General features: G+C 39.8%; 1 protein-coding gene across 4 annotated transcripts in view; it reads right to left on the bottom strand.

Annotated features, from left to right (window-relative positions):
- The window catches only part of LOC141002099 (plakophilin-4-like), a 95,537-nt gene that overhangs the window by 46,697 nt on the left and 34,453 nt on the right, over positions 1–14,387 (bottom strand). For all 4 annotated transcript variants that reach the window (XM_073473269.1, XM_073473267.1, XM_073473268.1 and 1 more), the window contains 2 exons: positions 8,424–8,536; positions 1,046–1,080 (listed from right to left, as the gene is read on the bottom strand). In XM_073473269.1, the coding sequence (XP_073329370.1) occupies positions 1,046–1,080; positions 8,424–8,536 (148 nt within the window). The remainder of the gene's footprint in view (positions 1–1,045; positions 1,081–8,423; positions 8,537–14,387) is intronic.

Below are 14,387 nucleotides of genomic sequence, written 5' to 3' on the forward strand. Positions count from 1 at the left end.
TTTCTTTGGCATTTATGATTGTACATGAAATGTCTTTGAGTTATGGACTGTTGGTTGAATAAAAGAAGCAATTTGAAGATGTCACTTTGGACATTGGGGATTTGTGATGGCCATTTTTCACAATTTTTGACATTCTATAGACTAAATGATTAATTGATTCATCATAAAACAATTTGCAGATTAAACAATAATGTAAATAATCAACATGATGATGAGATCAGCTTCTTATGAGTATATGCTCAATAGTATGAGTGACAGGACCAACAGAAAAACACCAATGTGGGATATTTTTTGGACTTGTATCACACCGACGGATAAACCTGTAGTATGAATGTTGCCTCTTGATATAATTTAATATTACAATCTGTTGCGTGGATGTTCCTCCTAGACATGTTTATATTGACATGTCCTTTGCACGTCTGATTTGTATTTATTGATATGGCCATTTTTCTCTTCTTTACAATACCATTGATTCTATGTATACTGTAATTAACAAGGTTCGTCTCACAAAGTGAAATATACCTGACAAAAGCAATTAAAACTTGTAATTGTTAGTTGAATCCCTAAAGTAAGCTAGCCGTAAACAGAAGATACAGAGCCACAGGTTGCATCAGACAGTGTAGTGAGAAAATAAGTCTAAGTAGATGGCCTTGTGACCCATCATGTTGCAATAAACCTCTATTGAGTTAGTAGTATTGCTGTTGTGATAAATACTGTTTTGAAGTTTATTTCAAGTTAGGGAGTGCATATACACCAGAGCTGGACAGATACTAGAGTTTTGGGACTGATGCTGATATATTAAGTAGATACACACACACACAGACACACACACGCACACTCGGAGTATATACGTATATACATTTCTTGCAATGATCTCTTAGATGTGGTTATCAAAAAGGTATGTGTGTAATATAGGCAGGGTATTTTACAGTTTTAGAATAAACTTTCACAATAAACTTGGGAAAAGCTCTATTATAGAGTGCACATGGGTTTTTGTTAAGAAGAGGGATAGCTATCCAACAATTAAGTGTGTGTATTGACATACCTGCAGTCCTCCAAGGCAGGGACTTCTCAGAAGAGCTGTATGGGGGACAACAGGAGATGAAAAAGTCAATACATGCACTATAAACCAGAAAAAAACCCAGATCACAGATGGTAATCACTGTGTTTGCGATAAAACAGCTAGAGGTTCAGAATATACTGCCTGAGTGCAGATTTAATGTTTACAACTCCGATATAAAGTCCATTCCTGTCATCTGTGTTTATCAAGACCAAAACGTGCCTTTGGTGACAGCAAGTGTTTTGTTTGATCCTCATCAAATAATATAAATGTGGGGCTGGGAGCTGTTCTTTACCTGCAGCTTAAATAAACATGCCAAGCAGAAAAGTACAAAAGGCCAGAAGAGGAATACACCCTGATCGGAGCTGAAACCGAGCACAGACAAGCGAGGCAAGCTACTAAAGTAAATCAGAAGTGATCATACAGTACATTCGCACCCAACCTCACAGCGTCCTGACATCCTAACATAATCCTGACATGCATGCCAGTGTATATTGCAACATAGAGATGCTCAGTCTCCAGAGAATAATGTAGCAGAATAATGGTCCAGCCAGAGAGCCATCGCTGTTTGTGACTATTACTCAGCCACGACCACTGAGGATAAAGAGCGAAAACAGAAAGGATCTCGTGACAGCGAGCAGTGATTGATGATGAATCGTCCTGGATCAGTGGGTGAAGGATTATTCACAATGGCAAGCTCAGACCAAGCACCCAGTAGACAATGGCACATATCCCCAAAAGATCCCAGATGAATGTTCAGAATCTGCATACTGTCACAAGCCTTTAATTGCTTCTCTGCGTGCTTGATATTATTTAGAGCTTGTCTGACATAATATTCTCTCACAATTGCTCTGAAACATGCTTGACATTATTGTTTGCGGTTTTCTAGTGGGCTACCCAGTCTTATTGACTCTTCTTTTGTTGCACACATTGTTTTGACTAGGGTGAGGCCTGAGGTATTAATGCCTGACGGCAGGAAAGCTACAAGGGAAATGCAGACTCCAACAGCTATCTGGAGTTTCACTGGTGAACCCACTGATGCTGGAAGTATATGATCCCAACTCATACAGGAGCAGGCTTTTGGAAGAATGGTTCCTGCGATCCTGCCATGATAGAGAAAATAGGTTTGCTTTGATAACTGTAGAGCAAGATTTAGATTTCAGACACAAGAATGGTGCATGATCAGGAACTATCATGCCTTAATTGTATTTCCTACAGTAGCTGTGTTTATTCTTTCACTTGAGAATTTAAGTTGAATCTGGGTACTTCACAATATTTTGTCTAATGGCTATTGAATAGGAGACTACCGTTGTGCACTGCGTTTATGTTCATTCATTTATAGAGTACCAATCTAGCTGAACAGAAGGTCGGCACTGTTACTGAACGAGAGAAGAGAGTCTATCCATTACTTCACTAATGTTGTCATCGCTATCAACAATCTCTACCAGCATCAGAAACTTGTAGGAGAACAAAAGCAACTTATGCTGACCAATTACAGTTCTTTATCTCTTCATGTACTACCTCTGTTGATGTTGTAGCCCAGATGATCACTGATTGTGATGCAACCTCTTCTATCTAATGGATGACTTATGAAAGCAACATTATGTAGGCAAACGTTGATTCTGGAGAAAGATTGTTAATTTTTGAGTCAGAGACGGGACTATAAGCATGATTTGTGCTATCAGAAATAGTTTTGGAGCCAATCCTGGTCCAGTATTTGGCATACACAAGTGCGATGTGGAAAACTGACGCCTCCAGTGCACATACACTGAGAATGGACTTTTTGAAGTAGGAGACATCTTGTTTCCAGCGGTTAGACTTGTGAAATGAAAAATATTTGCAAATTTACATTAAGGAAGTTTCAATGCGGAAGAAGGGGTAGGTGCTATTTAAGGATTTCAATGTGGTAATTATACTTTTTTTCCCCTGCTAAACCATGGCTGACACAGATTTTTTTGTATTCCTTAATACATGTGTGGAGGGGATCTCTAAAAAGGAAAATTATAGTTATCCTGCAGCTAAAGCATTACACTCAAATGATTTTATACAATACAGTCAAGTCCTCAGCAGAGAGCAAAATGCAGAACAGCCTTGCAGGCCATCTTAACAGCCACCTCATAATTTCAACTTATTTATGTACCTATGAAAATACTTCCTGACCAAAGGGAACAGAAAGCCATCCTCTTTCTCATAGCCATTTTTCCAAGACTGGTTATTATGACAGACAGAGGCCAAGCAGGAGACCTCGGAGCAGTGTTGCCACCCATTTCTTTTTAATATCCGCTATTTACTGGTCATTACTATCAAGCGGCTGATGTTGCAACTGCTGCTATTTTTCCATCTAAGGTGACACTCAATGAGCTTAAAGACGCATGACTCAGAATTTTAATGAGCACACAGGCAATTAAAAAGAGGAAGTTTGGCGAGTTGTGCTCCACTGAACCATGGCAGATGAAGTAGAAGAATGGCTACCATAATGATGATGCACTGTTCCTGCTGCATGCCGACCGTCTGGCTGAGTGAAGGCAGCGTAAAGTGATTGTAAAGCTGCCGATTTTGATAAACACCAGGTCTAACCCTGACAGGACACTTTATTTCCCATCAACCCTTTTGGCTGAGCAGAGGTTGCATCTTTAAGGATCTTTGCCAGAGGTCAAGTTTGATGACCACCCCTCTCTATGCTTGTAGAAATGGGGTGGTCAACTCTGGAGGTGTCATGAAATGTAATGACTCCCATCAGAACCCTTAAGTGTGCTGTCACCTCTGAGGTCATCCAGCTGAGCTATTGAGCCAAGCAGTGTGACCTCAATGGTTAAAGCTAATCTCCATTCATACACAAATGTCCAGTGACAGCCATTTTATTTGTCCTTCTCTGGCTTTAAAGAAAAGGTGTGAAAATGGTGTTACATGTTTTTTTAAATGAACCCCTAGGAGGTGGTGGATGGTGACTGGTCCCCCAGTGGGAAAAGTGGTTGCATTTACATGCTCTGGTGTCTTTGTGATTGTAGAAACCTGCTTTCTGAAATGCTTATAGAAAAGGATGATAAGAAACCTGGACAAAAAAGATAGATTTCTGCTGGAAAGACCTGTTTATTTTCCCACTCTTCAACCCTTACCTATGTTTTTAGGAGGTCTTGTGGCCATTTTCATGCCAATGACGTGTATCTCTATGGTTACAGTGAAACAAGATCACAGCACTTAACTTCTTATAGTTGTTTGGGGTTGAATCCAAAATAATTAAATCCAAACTCAACTCATAACTGAAAAAGAAAAACATTATTGATTTTTCTGCTACAACTAAAAACATGAGCAAAATAAATCAGGAAGCAAAGCTACACAGCAGGTTATTTAGTGAATTTGAACACAATCCTAGTCGATTTTGCGTTCCATTCACATCTGAAGAATTGTGACGATCAGGCCAATAATAGTTTAAAAAGCAACTTTAAGATGCAATTTTCCACACACAAAGAAATAACAGAGACAGTCTTGGTCTTTGTATTTGACAGTTGCACTTATCACACAACAGCCATGCAGGGGTAGAAAGGGATCCTGAAAACCCTGGTTGCTTTAAAAATATCACTGATTATTATGTCCACAAAAATAGCAATACATTTTCACCTATATATCCCCTACATTTATTTAACTCGTGCTTGTTTACTGCATGAATGAAAGCTGCTGTTGCAGTCTTAAGGATTGTGATTGACATCTGAACACCAACAAAAGGAACTAAATTTAGACCCTGGTCGCCTCAGTCAAAAATGGAGGTAAAGTGTGTGAGTTCCAATAATGGCTCCTGGGTTCCTTCAACAGTTCTTACATACAGAGGGAACCTGAAGATGAACAAAAACTTTTTTAAACTACAATTGTTAAGCAAATTTACAACGTGGAGCAGATAGAAAAAAACAAGGCTTTTTACTATAATTATATCAATTCTAAAGTGAATTTCTAAAGTAAAGAAATAAAAAAATAAAGGCCAGTCTCTATTAATACAGATATATAGGAATGTCCCTGGCACTACTAAATCATTAGATATAATATGGCATAATTCAGGCCCTACGCTGTCCACTGTGTAGCTGTATTATGCAGAAATACATTTTAAAAAATAAAAAATAAATAACAGAGTAGACCTTAGTGCTAGTCATCCACTCAGTATCAACAGACTGATGTTGCCAAGCCTCTCAGCTGCCAATGATGAACTGGTGAATTAAGCAAATGAGCTGATCACTGCACAAAACAGATTTGAGTGCTGATTTTCATTGTGACTGACACACAGAGAAAACCCCTTTAAAGGTGCACTATGTAGTTTTGGATAAGATATTTTAATCAGAAAAGGAAAATCTTCATCGATTGATTTTCATGGCTGAATTAACAAACTGTCCTTAAAGGACAGGCCAATTTCATACTTATTTACTGTGTTTATACTTGCAGAACCCTTTTAAGTCGCCAACTTTGTAGCTTCAAACACTTTTCTGGGGACCTTCTTTCCCTCTGAGGATAGCTTGTTTATTCAATCATGGAAAGATATTAATCAAATAACATTTTTACCTTATTAGTATTGTAAATATCAGTTTCTGAGTTTGAATTAACTACATAGACCACCATTAATATATAAGACTGAGCAGAGAAAACTTGCTTGGTCCTCTAGCTTTGATGCTACAATAAATCTTGAGGTGCAATTCAGAGTGTTAAATGTAAATGTGTACGAGTGACTACGGGGAACACCACAGGAAAGCAAGGGTGTCGCTTATATCTCCAAAAATGATCGCTGGAGTGGTTGGACACACTAAAATTGAGGTCTGAAATACAGCACTTCTTAAAGAGGAAATGAAAGTAAATAGCCCGGCAGTGAATATTTTCAGAGAGCTGTTGTCCAGACCTTTTTGGCAGCACTTGAAGCTGCTCTATACCTGCAGCTCTCTAAAAAAGGGAGAAAGGGGAAATGGACACTCTCACTCCTGAGTACTGCAATCTGCTGGTAGTTGGTGGGCACTTTTTGCAGGTATGCAGGCTGGAGTGCAAGAATGCAATGTGTCAGGGCATAGGGCTCATTATGACAAAGCAAGAGGAAATGGCAGGGAGCCATTATAGCCCCTGTTCAGACCAAGTGTCATATATCCAGATATATCCCAATTGTATCATGGCCCATTTGAGTACAAATGCAGCTCAAACCAGGCATCAGAATACTTAAAGTAGTTTAGGTGATCATCAGGCCTCCTGTCTGTCAGCAAAGTAATCGTACTGTTCCTCTTGTATGAAAGAGTACTCCGATTCACTGATCATCCGGAGTGAGGGGATGGAAAATGATGGTGGTTGACTATCTGTTAGGAATTTACTGTTTAATTTTAAATCTCACCATTATATCCCTACATCAGCAACCTTAAACACAATCGTACACTTTCCAATTAGACACACATGATGAAAACAGTTACATTTTCAATGGTTGGTTAAGCATTAGTAAAATAACCACACAGTATAGCTGCTGCCATCAAAACTGCTGGCCATGACCGGAGGGAATTAGGAAAAGGAACAAAGAACCATCATTTTAATAGTCCCTGAAAAATCAGACTATTTAGCTATCTCTTAAATGTCACAGTCAATTAACCTCTTTTGTAATTTCCCCTGCCGCTTTAAAGAATTACATTTTTAACCAGACCAAAAAGATGGTCCACATTAATACGTGAAACTGCAACTGAAAAGGATGATGCATGAATTTCTGATAAACCTCGCTCTCACTATTCGATTTTGTCTGTCACTGGGCACAAAATCTCCCAGGAAAATGAAGGCTGACTGGTCTGCTTCCCAGGTCTCCAGTATTGACTAATACCACTTTCACACCAAAATTAGCATGTATATGTGAGGTTTTTAACATATGTAAACCGGCTAAAAGTAGGCATTTGACTCTTTCACACTGCCGGGACCTTTGTCTTTTAATTTTGTTTTCATGTGTCACGTTCATCATCACGAAGGCAACAGAAAATCAGGGACCAGTAGAACACAGCAGATCATATACCTCATCAAACTACATTCTGTAGACCTTTAAGTGTCAATTAGTAAAATTCTGAATTATACGCATTGTTTATTTCTGGAGCTAATAATGGAAGTTGCTTAGTAGTGAGACATCTCACTTTTTTCTCATCTCTGTTGAGAGTTGCACATGTGCAATACCGACCAGGTAGCTGACAAGCACAATGATGTTCAAGCATGGAAAAGTATCAACAAGCCAGCAGCCTTAACTGCAACGTTAGATGTTGTGTTTTCATCACAGCTGATCAGAGCTAGAGTGGATAATACCCATGACTACTGCAGATTCAATTTGAAAACAAAAGCCAGATTTAGCGAGTATTAGCTGTATTTTTGTGCAGTTTGAAAGGCGTATATGTGAATCTCCTGTGTTGTTAGTAGTTGCTACTCTGAGGAAAAACAAAGCAATTCGTCAATGCGAGAGTGGCACCAACAATAATACCACTGTTAGCTCCCCACGCTAGGGTCTTGTCTGTTTCCATCTGAATGCCAAGATTATGTCTACCTCGATTTGTTTGAACTTTGATACGTTATCATTTTGCAGTATTTCATTACAAGTTTAATTCATTGTGGACGAATATCAGTATTGATCTTTACTGCTGTTGGTCAGTGCCAACAGCATCCCCATACATCGCTGCATCTTCTGCATCTTTGACAAATTACACTTAGAGTTAAACCATCAAAGCCACGTGATGATATAAGACTGGTGTCAGCCCTTCTTCGCAGCGGCTCTGTGAAGCCCATTGGGATATTGTATGCGGTATTGAGCTGTACAAATGGACCTGACATGTCTGAGCCACAGCAGACAGGACAGAATGTGCGGTCACTGAGGTGTGATGATCAGGCGGCCTAGAGCCGTAGCTGATGAAGTGGGAATGAGTTCCCAGAACAAACTCAGAAGCTCCACACTCCTTCCACACTAACAGCAGTGCTTCACTGAGCAAACAACACTCAACTATCATGCACATTCACAAGCGCATACACATGCTGTCACTGATAAACATAGGCTTAATATTTCTGCCTACAAAGCCAGTTTTTATATTTTCATTTCCGCTTAGCTAAAGGTGACTTGAGTCAATTCAGCAGGACAAAATCCTGCACTGATGTGTTTCTGATTAGCTTAGATTACACTGGAGCAATATGTCTGTTTCAAAATAACAGGACAGGTGGGGATTGTGTTCAGATTTACTGTCCAATCAGAACTGGGCACACTGGGTTTTCTCCATCACTATGCCATAAGGTTACACTATGGAATATGGCCACTGCTGTGAAGGATGAAAAAGCCATGTGTTGGATTGTGGTTGTCTGTATGTGTGTGTGTGTATGTGCATCTTCTCATTACCTGCTGCTACCAGCGCCTGGCGACTCGGCCCCGAGTCTGCATCTTTCCAGCTGACTGGCCACAATCTGCCTCTCCACTTCTAGCTCCCTGGTTAGCCGCTCAAACTGGAGCTCCTGCACATAAACACACACACACAAAAAAATGGCCCAGAGGGTCAGGAATGCATACTCATCAGAGAGAGCTTTACGTACTTCTATTGACAGATATGACAAATATGAAGTCAATATGAGGGAGGGAGGTTGACAGTTTGACAGCTTGCTTCAACAGTGTTGTGCTTCATTGTGGCGTCAAGGTTAATGATTACACAAATAAGAAATTAGGCAATGCAAAAAAGCTAATTTAAAATTGAAATGTTTGCTCATGAGTAGCTTTAAAAATAGACACCATATACATTCCCATACACAAACAGGTGTACACACACACACGCATGCACACACACACACACACACACACACACACACACACACACACACACACACACACACACACACACTATATGGTACTGCCATTTTTCCAGCCCACACAGTGAGATAAGCACCATTTCAGTGGGTGATATTTAGCCTCGGTGGCACTGCTCCTATGGGAGTCGAGTAGAAATCAGCATTTGACTAATTATCTAGCCTGAGCGAGGCTATTACTTGCGCAGCTCTCTGCTTCCAAGCACTGCATCGTGACACTCATAAGACACACACAGGGTCTTTTGTACACATAGAAAATGACTGCACACACAGACGTACTCTGGTTTACCTTAGAAATACCTTTTTACTCATCCACACTGCAAACATGGCAGTATGAAGAGTAAAAGAGTATCCAGCACTCCAGCACCAACACTTATGTTCTCACAAAAAGGCCTTACTCACCATAACTTTGTGTACAGATGGCAGGATTCTCGCCTTGCGATCCTTACTGTCCCTTATAATGTCCATTACCATGGTCAATTACATTCACAGCCAGCTGCATACACATACACCACACACACTTGCACAAAGCGTCTCTCAGCTTCTTTTGTGACCTGTCTGAGGAAGTTTAGTCAATCTTCGGCACTTAGACCAGCCTACTTTTCACACCTACTCTCCAATGTTCCCTGAGGGCACATTGAAATTTCCTTTCACATTGTAGAAATGCTCTACTCACCCCTCCCCCCAAACTACTGCTTTATACCCTCCAGTGCTCTCCTCTCCTGAAGACTTGACTGCAGTGAGAGGGAGCATGCAGGAGGGAAAACTGCTAAGTCCTGTTTCCTTGATATAATGGCATTTTTTCGTGTGTAGTGCCATGAGAAACCCTGATCTAATCTTGTGTAGCGCATATGCAAATTTGAAGAGACCTTTCTTCATTCCAAAAAAAATGTTTTTTGCCCAAGATGCTATGATATAGAAAAATAAATCAAATTTTCTTCTTAAAGGTTAACTCCACCAATTTTACACATTAACGTGTGTTTACAGGTCTTCAGGAGTACTACTGCATATGTGAAAAAAGTAGCATGAAGACCTTTGTGGCTCCAGAGGAAGCTGCATGTAATCTGATAAACTGCCTCCAGTGATGTCACTCCATAGCTCAGTTGAACTGTGGGTGATGTAGGCGCTTTTCTGTTTTGAAAAGCAGTCCACTGGACTAGCATTGCACTCCTATAACACTGTTGGACTCATTGTGAACAGGTCATAACAAATCGAACAAATCGATACAGAACCAGAGATATTGTTTTTTTTTCCCTTTCCCTTTTCAAACATACTGTAAACAAACTTTAACGTGTACAATTGGTAAAGTTGCCATTTTAATGTGTTTTTTTCTGTTTCCTTTACTCCTCTTTGAATATAAACTGAACATCATTGGGTTGTGGACAAAACACTATTTGAGGATGTTGTTTTTGGCGTTGGGAGACACTGATCAACATTTTCACCATTTACTGACACTTCATAGACAAAACAACTAATCGATAAATCAAGGACATAATCCACAATCAATAAAAATATAAAATCAATAGACTAAAAAGGACCGCTTGGTATGGAAACCAACCATCACGTGGAGAAGGTGTGTTTGCGTTTGCACAAACAACATAAAAAACGGCAGCTCACAGTGGCTGGTACCTCTGGTACCATTCTTCTTTTGCAATACTCAAACCAAGTCCACCAACAAAATAATGCAGAATATGTCCACACCTTGCTGTGTAAACCAGTTTTCATTTTACAATAGTGTAGCTAACAAAGCACTGCTAATCTTCATGTGAGATAAAATGCATTTCCTGCAGCTGCTTCTCAATAAAAACTTCCCAGGGGGTTCCCGGTGGAAAGCTTTTAATGCCAAGAAGCAGCAAGGAATGTTTAGTTTGCATTAGCAGCAACTTAACACAGCAAATGCAGCTCCAGTGCAGCTGCAGTGAGACTGATATCTACTTTGAAGTACAATGACGAAACATAGGAGTTAAAATAAACTCCAAATCACAGAAATTCAGTAATAGTCTAACTATAAATAGTGCCTTCTCTCATAACTATACTTAATTAGCACTGGCACTGGCTGATGTGGCTGAAACACGGCCATGCAGAACAAAACATTTAGACAGTAAATAACAACTATTTCTGCCAAAGATATTTTCAGAGGTTAAATATTCACTTTGTTGATTTTTTTATGTTTGGCTACATATAACTTTATTCCTCCAATTTAATTGGCCTTTGAGCTGCCACTTTGTCTGGAGAAACACTTGAGACAGCAGTTTTATTCCCCTGTATACCAAAAAATTATCGAGCATATTAAATGTTCACGTTCAGATTATTATCCCAGTCCATCCCAGAGTGCAGATACATGTTCACAGATACATCTGGGAGAAGGACAGGGATAGTGGCCAAACACTGATTTACTTAGAAGAAGAAATGAGCCATCAATTCTGTGTGACACATAACCCCTGTTGAGAGATTGAGTCGCATGAAAATTGCCAATTTCAACCTTTCATTCCAACCAATCATCCCTTTTTTCATTCTTCTCTCGGGACAGATGTGACTCAGTATGAATAGTCAAAATACTGAAATGTAGTTGAACACTATGCATGCGCAGATTGTCAAGGGGAGGAGGACATATTGAATTCATGGGCTGCTTTTGACACAGCATTCTTTTTAAGAAATTGGCTGTAACAAAAACATCTTATAGCTGTAAATCTTGAGATCTAAACTTTTCATCGTGCACATACTCAACCAAATCCTTCTTAACATCGAAACAGAACGTGAAGGTCACTGACAATACAGATTATTCTCTTGCTAAGGCTCAGGATTGAGCCCTTTTAAGGGATAGACTATACTGGCAGTGTAGTTTTCCCACAAAATAAATCGAAGGATTGAACTATTATGACACCATTTCTACACACACACACACAAAGACGCCTGTATCCTGTATGCATTCAAAGGGCCTGAGATGGCTTCTGCCCACTGCTGGTTCAGCAAATATAAGATGACTTTTACGAAGGAAACAAGGGATAAGAATTGCATTTAGGAATTCAATGTAAAGGAGAGAGAGGACAAAGAATAATAGGGGAGCCTCACATTCATGCAGAGAGAGAGAGAGAGGGGGTTGATTCAAACACAGTCTAACTGCTGCTTATACAAATCTGGAATTACTCCAGTGTGAGATTCTCCCACCAATATGCGAGAGAGAGAACATAAGGTGAAAGTGACAAGAGAGGTATATAATCCACATGGACACACACAGATAAAAGAGGCAGGAGGGAGAAAAATTGAACATTCAAACTTTTAAATATAGATCAGTACTGCTAGATATGGGAGTCTGGGAGCAGTAGGTCATTGTGTGATTATACAGGAGTGTAATACAGTGTAAATCCACGATGATATACCGTACATATGCACTTTCTTGCATGTGTAAAGCTTACTGAGTTACAATATGCGTGTCATTTATGAATATGTAACAGGTGCTTATGGAACAAAGATTAAATATACGGCAAGACACAGACCAAACCGTTTTGTTTACCGTCTTTATAAAGACAGATTTCCTCCTCATGCAAATGTCACTATTCTTGGCCAACCAATTCTGCGCCTTCTTTCTTTTAAGCTCATTATCCGACTGTTTTGTTTGGCAGTGTGTCACCTTCTCAAGTCCAGCAACTTCATCTAAGGCGGCACTTCTCATTATACAGCGCTACATGCAGGAATGGGAGGAATAAACAGCTATTCCTTTCTTAGTACTTTACACGCAAAAGTGCGTTGGCCTTCAGTCCTGCTGATTAGATGATCTGTGATCTTGATCAAGCACAGAAGAGAGAGACATCTGTTATGGACATCCGGCACAGAGGTCTCTGTCACTACTGATATTCAGAGCTACCCCGAGCCCATAGCGGATGGGCATCCTGCCTGCATGCCTGCAGCAACCCTGCTGTTCAGGGCTGAGCAATTAATAACTATTATCAAAATCACAATATGGCCAAGTGCGATATCGAAAACACATGAGCAGCATTTTTTTCTGATTAAATGCATCACAGCTTTGTGGTGCTTCAGAGACATCATAGTCTCCAGATGTGAGGAATATGCTTAGAATCATCATCCGCATCATCGTTATTTTTTTTTTTCAGTGAAAATGACCATTCCCATTAAAGTTGCGACTAAATTTACAATTGCAATATCTGTCAAAAATGATGTCATAAATATGTCATATCGTTCAGCCCTACTGCTATTTTCAGCATGGAGGCAGTCCAAAGTTTCCTACATTGGTCGAGGCTCTCTTCTCAGTTGTACAACTCTTGTGTCTGTTGTATTGATTTTTGTAAGAAAGTTGTTTTACACTAAATTGCATTTTTTATTATAGGAGCACTTCAGAGAAGCAGGAGAATAGAAGAGTTAGGTGGCATACTCTCTCTGATCCTGCAGCTATGAAACAACAATGCACACTTTCTGTAATGCAGAGTTTAATGGCCTCTCCGGTAGCTTTGCAGAGCTACAAAGCGTCTGCATTTGCAGGTAGACAATGAGATTCAAAACTCAACGTGCTATTTCAGAATCGCTTCAGAAGTTTGCCTTCATAGTGTTGCTTTAGTTGTCCACCTTAATGCACATACACTAACTTGCCTCCCTTTCTGTTTCTCTCTCCCAGCATGTGTCGGGTCTGGTGACCTCAGCAGTATGTTTAATCAAGTCTAGGGCTGTCCTGAATACAATTTTTTTGGGCTTTGGAGCTTCGGTAGTAATCAACAGCAAATATTCAATGCTTTGTTCTGGCTAGTTAGTGTCTGCTCATAAACTAATCTGATTTGCTCATCTTGCTTTTGCCTTTCCACCTCTGGAAGAGCAGGTACAGGTATGGGAGGGAAAGAGTCGGAGGAGATTGTCCACTAGTTAATCAACTGCGGATGGCATCATTCTATCAGACTTAAAACATAACATAAAAAAAATAAAAATAAGATAAAAATATACTTTAACGGGTGTAAATAGAACTGGGCAGCCCACCCAAGTAAAGTCTATGTGTGGGAAACACTATGCCATGTGTAAATGAGAGAGAGAGTGAGACAGCACAGATCTGAAAATAGAAAATCAATATGTGGAGGCCTATTTTGCCACAAATAAACACATTTATGGGAAACCCTGTCCCCGTTGACATGCACTTAAAAGGAATATCCAAACACCAAAATTGGAAAACAAATACCTACCCAACAAACTAGTATCAGAATAGTTGAATATTTGGGTCCAGCCTTTAGAGTCGCCCAAAAAACACATCTCATGCTTTGGATTTTTTTCACAACAGCAGGTGAGCTGCATGTGGAGGAAGCTTGCTGTTTATTATGTAGCCTATCAAAATGATCAAAATCAACGTGGTACCGAATGACATCACAACAACCAGGTACACTTACAAACTTGTACAAAACAACATTAGTAAACCTACATTAAATAGGAGAGGTCACATCACAATCAGTGCCTTTACAAGTGGGATGTATTACCAGAGAACATCTCTCTCTCTCATGTGCAAATGTCA

This window comes from Pagrus major, chromosome 9 (assembly GCF_040436345.1).
Source record: "Pagrus major chromosome 9, Pma_NU_1.0".
Classification (NCBI taxonomy): domain Eukaryota; kingdom Metazoa; phylum Chordata; class Actinopteri; order Spariformes; family Sparidae; genus Pagrus; species Pagrus major.